The sequence below is a fragment of the Colossoma macropomum genome, unplaced genomic scaffold, assembly GCF_904425465.1.
Source record: "Colossoma macropomum unplaced genomic scaffold, Colossoma_macropomum, whole genome shotgun sequence".
Classification (NCBI taxonomy): Eukaryota; Metazoa; Chordata; class Actinopteri; order Characiformes; family Serrasalmidae; genus Colossoma; species Colossoma macropomum.
In genome coordinates, this window is record NW_023494794.1 from 26,434,837 (window position 1) to 26,453,413 (window position 18,577).

At 43.4% G+C, this 18,577-nt stretch overlaps 2 protein-coding genes across 3 annotated transcripts; both read left to right on the top strand.

The window, feature by feature from the left end:
• Nucleotides 1–289: 289 nt before the first annotated feature.
• On the top strand, nucleotides 290–10,088 carry surf2 (surfeit 2). Its single transcript, XM_036580702.1, has 6 exons — nucleotides 290–646; nucleotides 2,173–2,324; nucleotides 5,116–5,219; nucleotides 7,156–7,365; nucleotides 9,071–9,207; nucleotides 9,980–10,088. Exons 1-6 carry the CDS (start codon nucleotides 572–574, stop codon nucleotides 10,067–10,069), a joined length of 768 nt encoding a protein of 255 aa, XP_036436595.1. The 5' UTR covers nucleotides 290–571; the 3' UTR covers nucleotides 10,070–10,088.
• A 1,707-nt stretch (nucleotides 10,089–11,795) lies between these two features.
• On the top strand, nucleotides 11,796–17,110 carry LOC118814863. Of its 2 annotated transcripts, none has more exons than XM_036580703.1 (2): nucleotides 11,796–11,881; nucleotides 13,570–17,110. In XM_036580703.1, the coding sequence occupies exon 2, from the start codon at nucleotides 13,635–13,637 to the stop codon at nucleotides 15,441–15,443; it is 1,809 nt and encodes a 602-aa protein (XP_036436596.1). In that variant the 5' UTR covers nucleotides 11,796–11,881; nucleotides 13,570–13,634; the 3' UTR covers nucleotides 15,444–17,110. The 2 variants fall into 2 exon arrangements, with proteins under 2 accessions (XP_036436596.1, XP_036436597.1); XM_036580704.1 differs by lacking the exon at nucleotides 11,796–11,881 and adding an exon at nucleotides 11,950–12,300.
• Nucleotides 17,111–18,577: the final 1,467 nt, after the last annotated feature.

Consider the following 18,577-nt stretch of genomic DNA (forward strand, 5'->3'; position numbering starts at 1 on the left):
AGATCAGTTTATGTTATTTTATTACTCTATTACTTTATAGCTCACTGAACTGAATGGCACGCGAAACTACATTATTTTGTATAATGTTTTAGTTCAGTTTACGTTATTTTATTACTTTATTTTTATTAAACCGAATTGCTCGTGAAAATACGCTATTTTATTATATTATACCATAATTTATTATTTTAATATTACTGAACCAAAAGCTTAACGCGGAAAACAGCAATGCTGTATTTTATTTTTATTTTATTTGATCTCGTTTCATTTTCACCCACAGGCGCTGTTGAGGTCGCCTGACTGAGTTGAGGGCCCGTGTCGTGACGTCATGGGCGCGTCAAACAGACTCGGGCCGACTTTGATCACAAACGCTCGGAGACGCAGCCGGACTTCGTCGTTAAACCTGTCCGTTTAAACGCTGTGGGGTGGTTTGGTGTGGGCGGTTGAGTGTGAGCTGGCGTGTCGTGTTGTGTTTCATAGCCGCGGTTTTGGTGCTCAGCTCGGTCTCCAGTGAGGAACACGAGGTTTTTCCACGTGGAGGAGCGAATCCAGCAGCAGCCCCAGATCTGCCCTGATGGAGGAGCTGCCAGCAGAGCTCAGAGACTTTCTCCTCAGCCAGCCTTTCCTGCAGCTCACCGAGGGCAAGAAGGTGCTTTACTGCTTCTGATTAACCTCAACTACGAGGCTGAGGTCGGCTTCCTATTCGCCAACTGGAACTGAATGTATCTGCTGCACCGTTTAAGGTGGACCGGGGGAGTTCGAACAAGAAGCCACTTCAGCTTCGTGCACAGACCTACCGAGCCTGTAAAAATAAAAATAATACGTGGCCATGACTTGGTAAAGCGTGGGAACGAGATCCTAACGTGGCCACAACTTGGTAAGCCGTGATCTCGTTCCCACACCTTACTAAGTCATGGCCACGACTTAATCATCTCGTTCCCACGCCTTACTAAGTCGTGGCTTCGCATTAGGATCTAGTTCCCATGCCTTACTAAGTCATGGCCACGCATTAGGATCTCGTTCCCACGCCTTACTAAGTCGTGGCTTCGCATTAGGATCTAGTTCCCACGCTTTACCAAGTCATGGCGACGCATTAGGATCTCGTTCCCACGCTTTACCAAGTCATGGCGACGCATTAGGATCTCGTTCTCACACTTTACTAAGTCATGGCCGAGATTTAATCATCTCATTCCTATGCCTTACTAAGTCGTGGCCACACATTATTTTTATTTATCCAGGATGTCATCAGTGGGGCTCCGTACAGACCTGAACGTAAACCGCTCAAGATTATAGTACTGAAAAACAGACAGATAGACAGACGTAACTTACATTATTTATAGTTTATTTACCAAAACTGTCGTATTCATCTTTACCTACCCACCTTTATCAGTTAGAATAAAACAGGCTGTTTCCTTTAAGACTGATGTATCTAAATGCGCTCTGTTCTGATTGGCTGTCCTGTGTTGTGCCTCATTCATAAAGCAGCCTGGGATGAAACACTCCTTATAACTTCAGAGTGAGTGGGCTGGTCTAAACTCTCAGCTCCACTTACTGTATAGGAGCACTTTGTAGTTCTACAGTTACAGACTGTAGTCCATCTGTTTCTCTGCATACTTTGTTAGCCCCCTTTTACCCTGTTCTTCAGTGCTCAGGACCCCAATGGACCCTCACAGACTATTTGGGTGGTGGATCATTCTCAGCACTGCAGTAACACTGATGTGGTGGTGGTGTGTTAGTGTGTGTTGTGCTGGTACGAGTGGATCAGACACAGCAGTGCTGCTGGAGTTTTTAAACACTGTGTCCACTCACTGTCCACTCTATTAGACACTCCTACCTTGTTGGTCCACCTTGTAGATGTAAAGTCAGAGACGATAGCTCATCTGCTGCCGCACAGTCTGTGTTGGTCATCCTCTAGTCCTTCATCAGTGGTCACAGGACGCTGTTGGCTGGATATTTTTGGTTGGTGGACTCTTCTCAGTCCAGCAGTGACACTGAGGTGTTTAAAAACTCCAGCAGCACTGCTGTGTCTGATCCACTCAGACCAGAGCAACACACACTAACACACCACCACCACCTCAGTGTTACTGCAGTGCTGAGAATGACCCACCAATGTTTACGTTCATGTGTTCCCGGAGTGGTTCAATGTCTAAAAAACGCTTTGTTTTCTTCTTTTAGATCAAGTGCTCACTGAATGGCCACGAGTTCCCTTGCAACCTTGCAGAGCTGCAGAAATTCACATCTGGGAATAAGTTCAAGAAACTGTGTGCGGGCGCAGAGTTCAATTACAGCCAGTATGAGCCACATCTGGTCCCGAGCACGAAAGAGCCGTAAGTTTAAACACCATGAGAAGTTACATTTACTTTTACAACATTTAGCAGACGCTCTTATCCAGAGCGACTTACAGAAAGTGCTTTGTCTATCTGGAGAAAGTATCTTTGCTAGTTACCAATAGGTTAGAGAGAGAAAGCCAGTCCTGAGCTCAGATACTGCTAGAAACAAAAAGTCCCTGTTGATACCCAGAGAAAAAGGAATAGAGTTAAACACAGCGCAGTGCAATACAATGCGTTTCACTACATTTCAATAAGTACAATACATTACAATAAATACTTAACTCAGTGCTCATTTAAGTGCTGTATAAAGAGATGGTCCTCAGTCTGCGTTTGAAGACAGCGAAAGACTCTGCTGTTCGGACAGCCAGTGGGAGTTCATTCCACCACCTGGGTGCCAGCACAGAGAACAGTCTTAATGCTTGTCTTCCACACATCTTGAAGGATGGCGGGTGAAGCCGAGCTGTACTCAAAGCTCGAATGGCTCAAGTTACAGTTCGAGTTTTGACCTTTGCCGTCAGGTAGGGAGGGGCTGGTCCATTTTTGGTTTTGTAGGCATCAGGGTTTTAAATTTGATGCATGCAGCTACAGGAAATTTGATGCATGCAGCTACAGGAAGTCAGTGAAGGGAGTGACGTGACTGACTTAGCGAGAGCGAAGACGAGCCATTCTGCTGCATTCTGGATGAGTTGCAGATGCTTGATGGCCGCATACGAAGACCAGCCAAGAGCGAGTTACAGTAGTCGAGCTTTGAGATGACAAGAGACTGAACGAGCACCTGGGTGGCCTCTCGAGTGAGAAAGGGTCAGATCCTCTGGATGTTATACAGGAGAAGCCTGCATGACCGAGTTGGGTTCGCGATATGAGCCGAGAACGATAACTGGCACACCAAGACTTCTTGCCTCTGCAGACAAAACAGTCAGAGAGTTCTCGAATGAGAGGGCAAGATTGTAATGAGGACCTGTGGTTGCAGGGATGAGTAGCAGCTCAGTCTTGCTAGGATTGAGCTTCAGGTGCTGAGCTGCCGTCCATGAAGAGATGTCAGTCAGACATGCCGAGATGCGGCTGGAAACCTGTGCGTCAGAAGGTGAGAAGGAAAGCAATAGTTGAGTGTCATCAGCATAGCGGTGATAAGAGAAGGCCGCATGTCTTCAACCTGACAAAATCATGACATTTTATTTAGGTCAACTCATGAACTGTGTTTCCATCTGAAAAATTCTTTTGCAAATAGTTTTAACATTTTCTAAAGTTTGCAGGGGCTCCCAGGTAGTGCAGCCATCTAAGCATTGATGCTACAGCCATCTGTGGCCAGGAGTGCAAGAGAGCACAATTGATCTCGCTCTCTCTGTCTGGGTGGGTAGGATGGCCCCCCGTCTCCCCCCACATCACTCAGCGTGATGCTAGCCAGCGTAGGCGTCTATTAGCTGACGTAACAGAGCTGATTAGTGTCTCTTCTGAGCGCGTTCAACTGTCCAATGGCAGTTTGAAAAGATGCGTTGGTGCTTCACAGAACTCGGAGGAAGGCTGTGTTTGCCTTTGCCCTCCTAGCGCTGGTGGTACCGTGTGATTGGGGGAGTCCTAACTCAGGAGTCAGCGACCCAAATGTTAAGAAGAGCCATTTAGTCAAGTTTCAATAAAAATCTAACCAGCTTGGGAGCCTCAACATTTCATGTCCATTTTACTGAAGTAACGTTTCACCATCTTGGCTGTAAATATGTCTCAGTATGTGCTGATGTGCTACTATAGAATAAAAATATAATATAAATGAAAACACAGATTTACTTTGCTCTGCTTTAAGCTTTAGTTCAGCTGTAGCCGCTTTTCTCACATCTCCAGCAGGAAACTTTTCCTCAGAAGTGGAACCGTTTCTTCTAAAATGTCTCTCAACGTTCGGCTTTTTACGAGGCTGAAGTCGCTTCTTATCCGCCAGCTGCTTGTTTGAATTTTCCTGTTCCACCTTAAGTGGTGCCTGAGACGCCAGAAGGTAGCTAACTGTGTAGCTAACTGTTCCTCCAAACTGACTTCACGACTTTTTAGTGTTTGAGTTTCTCGTTGCAGATTAAACGTATCAGGAAACCAGCTGGAGTGATTATGAAGGCAAATAAGTCCATTCGTCTCTAAATTATCAATGGTCGTCTTAAATCTTTCTCTTTGCCGTTTCGTGAGCTACTATCTAGGTGAGATTGTTGCCGTTGCTATGGTGTCCAGCAGTCTGTGCACCAACCTTCAGGGTTAAAGGGTGAATCAGCAGTTCTACATTAACTCCAGAGTTTAAGACCATTTATTATTAAACTGTGTTGAACGATCAGCAGAGCTTTATTTGGAGCCACAACAGGGCAGTAAAAGAGCCGGAGCCACATGTTGCCGACCCCTGATCTAACTAGTGGGTGAAACTGGATACGACTAAATTGGGGAGAATTTGTGAAAATTAAAAAAACACACACATGCATACACACACACATATATATATATATATATATATATATATATATATATATATATATACACACACAGTCAAACAAAACACTTACTTGTTTTATTGATAAACCAAAAACTGTGCACAAATAGTATTTTTGCAGAAAATGACGTCGTTACAAACGAACAGTTTTTTAAATGCATTTTCATTTAAACTCAAAAATTGCAGTTTGTGCAGAAAGTGGATGGAAACAGCTTTAGACAACATATTACACCCAAACTGATTTCCAAGTGTCCTGTAAAAGCACTGAATTACCGAATCTCAGCTTTTGTTAATCTGCTGTTTATGAAAACATTTAATTTTCTTTCACCACAGAAATCACCTTTTTTGCAAGCTGACCGTGAGACACATCAATCGCATGCCTCACCATGTCCTCCGGCATGTTAATGGAAAGCGATTCAAGAAAGCTCTAGCGCAATGTAAGTACCACTCTATAACACTGTTATAATAATCCAACATCAAAAAGCTCATTCTGCACTTTTTTTCTTTTTTTTTTTTCCTCACTGGGTGGTTAAAAACAGTCAAAGTTACATGACCATTTCTCCGACCTCTGTTTATCCCTCAGAATTAAACTGACTGGGTCTTTGTTGTACTTTCTAAAGCCTCATTTATTCTCCCTTTACGTCTGAAAATAAATACATCTGTTTTAAACGGTCTACCTGTCACTGCCCACAGGCCTCCATGCATCCTTCACGACATGGAGGTTAAGCAGTACGTCCATTAGAGGGCAGTCCAGAGTCAGAGTTTCTGACAGCAACAAACATGGCGACAGTGGAGGATGCTGTAATAAAGTACCAGAGAACTTGTAGAGAGGAGAATCACCACTCTGTAATGACTTCTGGGTTTCTCAAACACTAGAGGGCGCTCCTGAGTGAGTTCAAAAGGAATGGGTTAAGATGGAGCATTTGAGCAAAATCATAGTTTATAAATGCTTAAACATTTTTAATGTAAAAGAATACAATCAAATCCTGAACACAGAACAGCATAAAACATCTTAACACTGCTGTTATATTTTTAAGAGCTTTTAAACTCGAGTTATAGGAGTTTAAAACGGCGCCTCATGTTCGTTCATTACGTCAGTGAGCGCAAACAGCCAATGAGCTTCTCCGCTCGCCAACCAATCAGCACTCAGTAGCAGTAATGTTAGCGTCCTGCTGCCCAAAACCCGTTTGCTGTAGAATAAAGGAAACAAACAGGTGAGTTTTCTTTGCTGTTTTAGTGAAATCCATCCTTCTACTTTCTAAAACTAAAGGAAAGTTCTGGTTCAGTGATTAGAAACACTTTTAACTTTTTGTTTTTAGCCGTTAAGCTCCAGTCACTCCCATTCACTGAGGACTCACTCATGGGCGCCCTCTGCTGTTTAGCAGTCCTGTTTTTGATATAACGGGGGAAATAGGAAGCGGCCAGGTTCCTCATAAACCGGCTCTGAATGGACCTACTATGGAACACAGAAGCCGAGAGACACACAGACCTTTAATTCAGTGTTTTCACTCCAGGCTTGGAGCCGCTGCACTGTACAGTTTAGTGTTTCTCTGCTGTTCACCTCGTTCAGCTCAAGAAGGGATTAATTAGCTAATAATATCAGGGATTTTAACCAGGAAACCACAGTTATGCAGTGCAGGGGTTTCAGGACTGGAGCTGAACTCTGAACTAACTGAACCAGCAAACTTACAGAATCACGTCTGTCGAAACACAACATAGTTTTCCGACCCACGACATTCAGTCTGATATTTAACGTTTATGTTTCTCCATTCAAACGTCATTTAAATCAGAAACAGAGAGTAAAGTTATACCGGCGGTCTGCAGCTCCGTTAGGGGGACGACTGTTCATCTCTCGGCTGTTAACATCAGCTAAAGTTATCTAAAGGCCAGCATTGATCACATCTGTGTTAATTAGCTGATGTCGTTACCCTCCTATGATGACAGAGTGTTTCTCCTCTTTATGCAGCACCATGGGATCCTTTACCCACCCTGACGTGAAGCGCCGGTGGGCTTCTGTGCTTTTAAATGTTCTGAGAGACTCCAGAATAGAGAGAGGGGCTGAGTATGAGATTTGGTAGCTTTCCACCAGTTTAAGTGGGATCAGGAGTTCAGGGGAAACTGTATAAGGATCTCAGACTATTTTATCGACTTTGCCGAGGTCATGTTTTTCTCTTCCAAAATAAGGAGAGTAATTTTAGGAGAGCGGCGAAGCCAGAAATTTAGTTCCAAATATTACGGCTATGACAGACAAATCACATGACTGAAACCTGAGGATATAATGTATATTTTTCCTCTAGCTCAAGCCTAAAATTCAGATCTGTCTATTACAGCAGCTGAACAGTAACATCACGACTCTGCTGTCTCTCATTTCAGATGAGGAGTGTGTGAAGCAAGGCGTGAAGTTTGTTCCAGCCAAGCTCAGGCAGAGAAAACGGCCCAAAGACACAGATGACGGCATGGAGAGCTCAAATGAAAGACACACCCAGAAGCAGAAGCAGAAGCAGGACAGCGGCATCTGGGCCCCCAGCTCCAGCGGAGAGGAGGACAGCGACACGGACGACAGCATGTCAGACCTCTATCCACGTGAGCATGCTGACCATTCATGCCTGTTATTCTGAACAGAGCTGGAGACTAGAGCCTCTTGTTGAGCGACTCGCAGCTTGACTTGGACTCTGGCCCCCAGCTTTTGCCTTCCAAAGCCCGTTAATGGAAGTGAGCTGCTCAGGCACAAGAGGAGCTTTTGAGAGAAGCTCTCCATTCACTTCTATTCATTTCGGGCTGATTTCAGTCAAACATAAAGGCACATCTGAGCTGTTTTAGATCACTTTATGACCCCGTCCTCTTCTAAAGAGACTGGACTGTCTGTCATTTGATCCACAGACTCAATCATCACTTTGTTTTTAGGGTAGATTTCTGAGAAGGGTCTGGCTGCAGACACGCACTCTCAGCCTGACATCCATCGCCAGCCTATTGATGACGTCAGCGCCGCTCTGCCACCACAGTGTTTTTGTTGGTTTTATGAGGAAAAACATTGAACCATGGACTGCTGGGCAACAAGAGCCACACTGAACATATATTAATGTTGTCATACTGATAATAAGGTAATTAAATGTGGAAACTTTCACAGTAAAACCACGACGATAAGACATGAGTGTCGGGTTTATTCTCAGAAAAAATAAAACTACTGCTAAAAGTAGTGAAAGCCAGGTTGAAGACGAAGAACCGCTTATCAGAAACTGTAATATTGATTAAAATAGAACGTATTAAGGATTCTAGGAGGTTGTGACAACCAGCAGACGACGCAGTGGGCACCAAAACAGTACGTTGTCACAACGTAGGGTAACTGTGTTTGCAGCGCCGTTAGGAATAAAACCTGATGGTTTTGCTTCCTAGCGGGAATTGGCTTGATGGTGGCCGTTAGAGACCATTAGGAAATTATCGAATATATCTGGAAACAGTCCCAGAACACCTGATTAAATGATCAGACTTCAAACTGTGGTATCAACCCATCAGGAAAACACAGAATACCCTACTGAAAACCAACAGGAACCAACAGACACTTTTAATGGGTTGTGTGATTTTTTTTTTTCAACAGGGAGGTACATTAAATGTAACTCTCTCGCCGTGTTATGGCCGAAAAATGGATTAAGTGATGATGTTGCTAAGCAGCAGCAGCCAAAAGTTCCCGTGCCGTTGGGCTGCTTCTGCCGTTGTGGCAGAGAGTGCGTGTGCACGTGACGTCACTGGGGCTGAGAGTGCGTCTGGCTCAGAGTGCGTCTGGCTCAGAGTGCGTCTGGCTGAGGTTGCACGTCTGCAGCCAGACTCTATTGAAATTTCTGGCATCATAATGATTGTTTGATCGCGATTTGTTAGAAAACCTTTCGGTGCATCATGAACTCTCAACTTTCACCATGATTTGATGTGATTTTTGTCACAGTTTAGACTAAAAAAATAGATTCAGCAGGACCTTCTTTTAACATTTGAGAATAGTCTAAGAATTTTATTTTGGCAAAAAAAATACCCCAAACTTTATTTAATATTATTATAATCAATTATTATAATCAATTCTATCATTCACAAATCAGTGCGTCTGAATCGCCACCCTCAGATCGATGGATCACGACTGCTGCTCATAACTGCAGAACGTATGATTGCTGTTCCTTTGTGCTTAGATTTTTAGTGAGCATTTCAGATGGTTACAGTTACTTTTCATAGAATTATGACGTGTTTATTTTACCTTTTGCTCCGTCACCCCGTGTAAAAATAACCCCCTCTGTGTTCTCCACAGCCTCTATGTTCACTCTAAAGAAGTCAGAGGAACAAGGAGGAATGGAGGAAGATGACGATGACTTCCAAACGGATGAGGACGATATGGAGATCACGGAAATGGAAGAGGAAAAACAAACATCACAGAAACGCAGAAAGGTCAGCTAACAGTACTATAGAATGCAACTCTAAAAGTCTACAGGTAAAGGGGAATTCCACAGATTTTTCAGAATTTCTGCACATGTAAACAGTAAAGATGTAAATAAGGTCATTCAGGGTGGCTTCCTCTAAAAATTTCTTGATGGAAAGTTATTACGTCAAGTTGCTTGATGCCTGAAATACACTCTTATTATTTATTATTTTTACTTATTTATTTACTTAGTTCCAAGTATTTTTGGGTCGTTTCTTTTGGTCCATTCTTAATGAAATTTACAGACAATGTAAAGCGCAGCAGGCATTTTCAAATCAGCCCAAAAACTGAAAATTGACAAAAATGGAGGTACAAGTTTTTGTTCCGACAGCAGCGAAATATACATGCATATCATTTTATGACAGAGAGGCACATGAAAGGTGTTGTAAGGCAAAAAAAAAATCCCCAAAGAAAACGTATTTTTTCCTTAAATTTACCCCTATTTTACCATCATCAATGTTATGTATTAAAAACTCTGAAGATGGTGGTTTTGGACAGTAAATAAAATGGCTATATTTGTGTTGTAGTCATGGTGACCCCTGGTTCCTATCACCACCACTGTAAGAAATCAGAGTTAAGTTTCTGTCCATTTAACCATTTCAGACCACTCTGAATGGTCGTTTTTACATTTCAACAATTGAATTTTACAGAAATTTTGAAAAATAGATGGAATTCCAATTTAAAAAGTAATTTAATTTTTTTTTATCCTCTGACTGAATGTGCTTATATCCTTTTTTACAGGTCCAGTCGGCCGGTTTTGACAAGAAATTGAAGAAAAACAGAAAAAGAAAAGGTTTTAAGCCAATTTGCAAAGTAAAAAAAGGAAAATAAATGTTGATGTGTGCATTAACTCTGCCTCCACTTTCTCTCACATCGTTCATCCGTCTGCATCACTGTGACACGTCATCACAAACACGTTTCAGATTCATAAACCTCCCAGTGATGCTCACCTTCATGGTGGAACCCAGTTGGACACCATTCTAAATATTTTGTAAATGTTTTATTATGAAATCACAAAGAGGAAACAACAGAGATGTTTTCCTGCTAAAAGATCAGGTGCTTCTGGAAAAGGCTAGAAAATAAAACTATGAGTGCGTTTACATGTTTACACTAAAAAATCCGATCATAATCGGATTTCTGCAGTTATCTGATTATTCAAATGGTCATGTAAACACCATACTCCGATCTAGAAATCTGATTATTCAAATGGTCATGTAAACACCATACTCCAATCTAGAAATCCGAGTAAGAAATCTGATAAAGAGAGCTGGATTTTAGCTCAGTAATCTGATTTCTCAGTGCATGTGACTCTTACTCTGATTTCTTTCCGATTTCTCAGTCTGAGCATGTGCGAAAACGGACAGCGGTACTGGAAATAAGCGAGAAGTGTTGCCACAAGACGCAGCAAAACACTACGGAGCCACGCTGGTGACATCCTGTATAAATAAAAATAATGCGTTGCCATGACTTAGTAAGGCGTGGGAATGAGATAATTAAGTCTAGATGATTAAAGGATTATTAATGATTAATTGAGGGGACATCGCCCTGCGATGGACTGGCGACCTGTCCAGGGTGTATCCTGCCTTCCGCCCAATGACAGCTGGGATAGGCTCCAGCACCCCACCGCGACCCAGAAGGATAAGCGGTTTAGATGATGTATGTATGTATGTATGTATGTATGAGGGGACATCAAGGTGTGAGGACCACAGATTTACACACTAACGTCCATGACTTAGTAAAGCGTGGGAACGAGATCCTAATGCGTGGCCATGACTTAGTAAGCTGTGATCTCGTTCCTACGCCTTAAGTCATGGCCACGACTTAATCATCTCATTCCCACATCTTGCTAAGTCGTGGTCACGCATTAGGATAACTTGGCCAACCTACCGTTCCACCTTAAATGAAATTGCCGCACCATTTAAGGTGGAACGAGAACATTAGAATAAGAAGCTGACTTCAGCTCTGAGGATAAACGGGCACAAACCCGCAGTCCGGCTGAAAAAGAGGATTATTAATGATTAATTGAGGGGTCATCAAGGTGTGAGGACCACAGATCAACACACTAATCATAAGTAAACACACACTAAATTATCTGATCTCTCAAGTACACAAACGCGTTGACTGGATTATTGACAAACTGATTTTCTGCAGTTATTATTATTAATTGCATGTAAACACACTCAGTGTCTCAGGCAGTGAACTCATTTGATGTAATAACTCTCTGTGAGGGTTTTTTTTGAGCTTTTCGAGGTGGACGTCTGGTTCCTATCACCACCACTGTGAACAGTTCCGACCCGGTAACGCAGCTAATGACTCTGTTTACGTCTTAACCTAAACGTAATGCAGAAATTTTGAAAATTCGGTGTGGTTCCCCTTTTAAATGTGCTTTGAAGCACCGTGTGCTACATGCAGATGTACATAGGGAATTAAACCCGTGAGTAACGTCACTCATTTCATTAAAATACTAAAGTAATTCGATGAAAACTTACATAAAATCATAATAATGTTAATCGTACAGACGCTGCAGCAGGACGAGTGTCCGGCGCAGGCTTGGTGACGTCATCAAGGCGGACCACCGTGTGTGTTTTTATCTGTTTGGGCTGAAAAGGCTGAATCGTTTGCGTCTGTTTTTAGTTTTTAAAGGTAAGAAATTGGTTTCGTGCGCGTTTTTCCGCGCTCACGCTAAACAGACCGCACAGATACGGCTCGACTTTGCGACCTCGCTGCGCAAAAAACGGCGCATAAACGCACAGCCGGCTTTGTGTTCGCATATTAACTTGGGTAACCTAACGTTCCACCTTAAATGGAGTCGCTGCACCATTTAAGGTGGAACGAGACCATTAGAACAAGAAGCTGACTTCAGCTTTGAGGATAAACGGGCTCAGAATTCCGCACAAACCCGCAGTCCGGCTGAAAAAGAGGATTATTAATGATTAATTGAGGGGTCATCGAGGTGTGAGGACCACAGATCTACACACTAATGTCCATATTTAAAGGGTCACATTTCATTTGGTCCATATGTTCCTACCTGAGCTCAAAGTTCTGGAAAAAAAATTAATAAGGTATTATTAATACTTGTAATATTAAAGATTAAGACCACCTCCTTGTTTCTACTCTCATTGTCCATTTTATCAGCTCCACTTACTATATAGGTGCACTTCGTAGTTCTACAGTTACAGACTGTAGTCCATCTGTTTCTCTGATACTTTGTTACCCTGTTCTTCAGTGGTCAGGACCCCTATGTACCCTCACAGAGCAGGTACTATTTGGGTGGTGGATCATTCTCAGCACTGCAGTAACACTGACGTGGTGGTGGTGTGTTAGAGTGTGTTGCGCTGGTACGAGTGGATCAGACACAGCAGTGTCCACTCACCTTCCACTCTATTAGACACTTCTACCTTGTCCGTCCACCTTGTAGATGTAAAGTCAGAGACGGTAGCTCATCTGCTGCTGCACAGTTTGTGTTGGTCATCCTCTAGTCGTTCATCAGTGGTCACAGGACGCTGCCCACAGGACGTTGTTGGTGGACTATTCTCAGTCCAGCAGTGACACTGAGGTGTTTAAAAACTCCAGCAGCACTGCTGTGTCTGATCCACTCAGACCAGCACAACACACAGTAACACACCACCACCACGTCAGTGTCACTGCAGTGCTGAGAATGATCCACCACCCAAATAGTACCTGCTCTGTGAGGGTCCATGGGGGTCCTGACCACTGAAGCACAGAGTAAAAGGGGGCTAACAAAGTATGCAGAGAAACAGATGGACTACAGTCTGTAACTGTAGAACTACAAAGTGCTCCTGTATAGTAAGTGGAGCTGATAAAATGGACAATGAGTGCAGAAACAAGGTCATAATGTTATGCTTGATCGGTGTATGTTCTGTTTGGTGGATATGTGCATAAATGCATGTAAATGGCTGTTATTATAATTATGCTGTTAATTAAGTTGTCTTGCAGATATTTTAACCAGTAATCAAGTAATAGACATGCAATTGAAAGCAGCAAGCATTTAATTTTACTGCATGCAAATTTGTTATGCATTTGTGAGATCCTGCTGGTGTGGGTTTCCTCCCTTTCAGTGAAGCACACATCTTTTAATGACTTGCAGATGCCATGTTTATCATTCAAATTGCAAAGTAATGACTAAGCTTATTCATTGAGAACAAGAAATTGCTTTGTGACTGAAATAGTCCTACTCTATATAACTGTTATAATGCACTCTATGTAATGCACCAACTTGCATGGTCGTTTGACTTGATTTACTGCATTGGAGAGATTTGTTTGTTAAATGCTCCAGTGCACTCATCATTTTATTTATTTATTTTTTTCAGGAATGTATGCATGAGTGACGGAGCATCTTAAAAATCCTACGAAATCCCTAACTTGACTGTTCACCATGGCAAGCTCGACTGTGAAATTTACGTGGTGTGCCTGCCGCAATTACAAAATCCAGTCCAAGGACACCCATGACAAATGTTTGCTTTGCCTGGGGATTCAGCATGCCAAGGAGGCCGTCCTGGAGTACGGAAAGTGCCCCCACTGTGCCAAGATGGACTGGAGCACCTGCATCAAACGTCTCACAAAGGTGCAGGAGGTGATGCACCAGGAAACCCAGCAGAAGAAACATGAAGCTGCTCAGAGTGGAGTTCATCCCAAGCTTGAGCCAGTGACTCCACCTGCTGCCGTTACGGAATCTAAACCGATGAAGGTGGCACCTGCTGCACCGACGACGTCACGGACGGAAATGGCAGCACCGGCTCCGTCGTCTTCAACGGTACCAGTGATGTTCACGATTCTCTCCCCTTCTCCGGGCTTATCTGAACCTAACGCCGGCATCGTAAAAGGCACGTATGTATCACGATTAGCCTTGCAGCACACGTCAGAACCGGCTCCATCTGTGGAGCACGCAAATCCTCCACCGATGCCGTCCACTTCCCGCAAAAGGCACCATTCCTCTAGGTGTCGCTCATGCTGCACGAGGCATGCGAGCAGGGGCCGCGGGCACAGACGCAAACATTCCCCATCTTCATCCTCATCTTCCTCCTGGAGCTCGTCCGATTCCTCCTGCGAATCTGTCAAGGGCAAGAGGGCGCGGCGAGAATCGCGGAAATCCGCCAAGCTGGAAAGACGAAACGGGCGTCTGCTGGAGATGGTGCAGCAGAAGCTGGAAGCCCAGCAGAGGGCCATGCAAATGCAGTGGAGCATGCTGGAACGGAGGATAGATGTTCTGGAGAAGAAAGGTTCCTCAGCTGTTCCAGTTTGTCCAAACGCTGTGGAAATCTCTCAGGCGTTCAGCTTGTCCCACGTGGATCGAGGAGAACAGACCGTTTCGAATGTCGATTCCATGGTGACTGGATCCATGGACCCATCGGTCGTAGTGAAACAAGAAGAAAGCCCGGTAGGTGTCTCGTGCGGTTCAAGGTCAGGTTTGTTGCTTGAAGGCGACGGAGAGACTGATTCTCAGCCATCTGTGAGCGATTTGCCAACACAAGAGGTTCTCGGATCCAGAGAGCTGCAGAATCTCATAAGCCGTGCGGCCAAACACTTGGGTATCGATTTTCCCGGATCGGCAAACTGCTCTGACCCGCCGCTTCCAACCATGGTGCCGGAGTTTGAAGATTTCGTACAAATCACGTGGTCCAACCCAGCGAGCTCGAAACCCTTCAGGCCGATCTTTGCAGAGCTGTACAAGCTTCACGAATGCCAGTCTCCAGCTTATGACCACATGCCTCAAATCAACGGGTTCATGTCAGCCATCTTCCAGGCGGTCAGGCCCTCCGAGAACAAGGAACACTCCATTCCTCCTGAACACTGGAAGTTCACCGAAGCTCTCGTGGAAAAGGCCTACCAGACTGCGGGCATGCTAGCCAAGACGGCGAACTATTTACGATACATGACGGACTATCAGAAGCGCCTTTTGGCGGAGATCTCGGAAGAACAGCCTTCCCAAAGGCTTCCAGCCATTCTCAGTGAGCTGAAGCTCATCGGACAGTTTACGTTCCAGCTCTCCTCGCATCAGGCGGAGCTTTCCGGAAGGATCATGGCAGCGTCTGTGGCTGTTAGACGACAAGTATGGATGGCCAAGACCAACTACACGGATTCCCTCAAAGCGACAGTTGCTGATCTTCCGTTTGTCGTCGGCCATTCGGTTGGGGAGAACTCGGCGTCTAGCTCAGGGGATGCAATGTGCAGGCAGGAGACGTGAAGATAAGCTCGTTCTCAAAAAAAACACAGCTGCTATAATCGAAAGACTTGAGTTATGTGATTGCTGTTGTGATTTAAATGTAAGTCTTGGTGTTGTCAGCTTCTTCGGGTGTTTCTCCACTCCGTTAAAGTGTGAATTAATGCCAGCAAGTCTTGTCAAACCAACCGTGTGCACTGCCAGACTCAAATTGGCAAGTTAACATCCACAGCAACCTTTCTTTCACTTTATCATTCCATCCAGCCTCTGCTCACTGCTGGAGAAACAGGTGTTCAGTATTATTCACTGCAGCTGTTTATAGTTTGAGGATAAAGTATCTGTATTTGTCGCTGTCCAATTAAAAAACGTGTATCTCGATTTTTTTGCGATTTTTACTTTTCTGCATCGTTTGAGCTCAGCAGCTGTCCTTCACACTGTGTAGAAATTTCATGACAATTGGACCAGTAGAAATGCTCTAAAATTGCTTAGAATAAAATCTCTTTCCATTAACTTGCATTGAAAGTATAGAAGGTTTTTGCCCTCTCCTGTAAAGTTACTATTTTGGAGATACCTGTTTTTCTTTGGGCAGCGACGATATGTTAATTTTAACAGGCAGAGTCATCAGGTAAGCATTTCTGGGGGCAGTTTTCACACACAGAACTTAAGCCTACACTTAAAACACTAAGGGGTGTTTTCTGGGACGTAACACGGCTGTGACCACCATTATTTTATTTATTTTCTAGTCAGAGTCGCCATTTTATAATGAATTTTTGTTACAAGCTATGAAGTTTTCACGAGATGTTTCTAAGGAGGTTGGATAGAAGATAATCCACTTCCATAATGAAGAAGACAGTCAAATGAAAATAGGTGGAAAAATGGAAATGATTAAAAGTGATTTTTTAAATAAAATGATTAAAAAGAAACTGGCACTCCTAACGTCTATCTTGGCAGACCACCAGTAGTGTCCCCATCAGATAAACCTGCTCTCGAGACAGGTGTTTCAGTCCATCCTTCCAGTGTGAGAAGACAACTCAGCGCTGTGGGTCTGAAAGGATGTGTAGCTGTTCAAGAAGAACCTCACTGAAAAAAAGAAACAGACAAAAATTATTTGCAAGTCAAACAAAGAAGCTGCTGGTGTTCTCAGAACAGTGGACTGACCACCCCCCACCCCCCACCCCCAGGTCCAGACCTCAACATCACTCAATGTGGGATTACTCGGATCGGAGAAGCAGAAAGTGCAACAAACTTCTACGACTGAACTTTAGAAGTGTGGGAAATATCTAAAAACTAAAGCAAGATTTGGACACAAAAAACATGTCTTGACTGATTAACTACATCTGGGTGATTCCACCAAACCATTCCTGTACATATGCATCGCAGTGTAGTCCATCATTAGGTTCGGGGAGTATGGTCAGCCAGCTTACACAATATGGTTTTAGCTTGTCCATGTTGACAGAACCTGAATACCCCAAACCCTCTATCTGTGTAATAAGGTGGGACCTTTTTGTCTGTCAGGTATTTTTTCCACTGTGTTTGCAAACATACCTTGCTGAATGGATCAGATGTCCCATTAATTGTGACTTAAGTATAGACGTGCACAGAAACTGTTAGTGTTTCTTCCCTGAGGCTGACACCTTGCGTACATGTCTGTATGCTTTAATTCACTAAATAAATGGTATTGTTGAGTTGCATCAACCTTTTAGTGCTTGTTTTTCAACAAAATCACTGCTACACAAAATTTTCTAAATTGCTTGACCCTCGTGTGGTGTTCAGGTCTGTGGGACCCATTTTCAGTGTTCACCAAAATAAAAAATTGTGATTTATTATTATTTCAACCTCAGATTCTTGGCCTTTGCTCATTTTCTGTAAACAACATATAAAATAACCCATTTTCAGTGCCTTCACTCTGTTCACCCCCCACACATTTATATTACACAAGTGGTGTTGGGTGAACCCACGGGGAGTAAAAGTGTGGAGGTGCTGTGTTCTTCACTCTGTTCTCCTCCTACATGGCCTGCTGTTAGTGTGTGTGTGTGTGTGTGTGAGGGTGGACAACAGGGACAGGCTGCTGACTGGCTACAGCTGCTAAAGGAGAACCCTACGCTGGACACTTGTGATATTTTAAACATCTGGTATTTCTACATAAACTGTTATGGCTGTATTGATTTAAAACAATAATGTGGTGGGTCCAGCAGACCACTGAGTGACAAACACATCAGCACCACACAAGGGTTAAGGTAGACATTGGAGGCATTCTCTGCTCCTGTTTTAAAAATCCCATGATGACAGCATCAATAGAAATGGCCCATCATTACTGTAAAACAGATTTGTTATAACTTTAACAAGTTAGTAACAAGTCTGCCAAAAAAAGAGTAAATTGAACTTCAAATAATAATCTAACAGTATAAGACATTTTTTTTTCATTTAATTTACTATTAGAAGTTCAGTTAACTCAAAACTGAAAGGCAGTCCAGTTATTATTTTTTTAACATTAAGATTTAATGTTTTAGTCTGACAGTGACGTAAATGCAGGAATCATCCTTGAGTGACGTGAGCCTTCTAACAGGCCTTAACAGCTTATTTACAGTTGCAGGATTTGTTCACAGCACACATAAAGATGCCTTGGGTCATAACAGGCCTTGGAAAACCAAGGTTCTCAAGGAATATGTGGGGGGCAAGATGTGATGTGTATCAGTGAACATGAAATAGCAGAATATTGGTGTGAGTGGACAATCGATAGGTCAGGTGTTTGTAGAGGCAAAGGGCAGAAAATTGAAGACACTGCCTCTGTGCGCTGTCACTGTGGGGCTTGTATTCATGTTGTTAACTGTCAAACATTTTATATTTCTTTTTTTATTGTTAAGTCAATTTTATTATTTTTTCACTGATTTTTATGATATTTTATGATAAAGTGCCATCACAGGCCCAATACAGACCACTGCCCTCCCCCCAGTATAGGTCCAAGGACCACCAAGGGGTGCTTGGCGGCCCACTTGTGGTCCTCGGCCCAGTGGTTGAGAAACCCTGAACTAGAGCATGAGGAGGAACTGCTGAGCAGAATCAAATCTCAAAAGGAGAAGCTTTTAAAGAACCTCTTAAAGGAACCAAGACTCGGAAGGAGAAACTCCCTAAGAGTATGAGGAAGAACCGCTGAGAGG

Coding starts and splice junctions, on each gene's coding strand:
- surf2 (XM_036580702.1), top strand. CDS start 572: ATGGAGGAGCTGCCAGCAGAGCTCAGAGACTTTCTCCTCAGCCAGCCT. Junction 5,220..7,155: donor CAAGAAAGCTCTAGCGCAAT/GTAAGTACCACT, acceptor CTCTCATTTCAG/ATGAGGAGTGTGTGAAGCAA. Junction 7,366..9,070: donor CATGTCAGACCTCTATCCAC/GTGAGCATGCTG, acceptor TGTTCTCCACAG/CCTCTATGTTCACTCTAAAG.
- LOC118814863 (XM_036580703.1), top strand. CDS start 13,635: ATGGCAAGCTCGACTGTGAAATTTACGTGGTGTGCCTGCCGCAATTAC.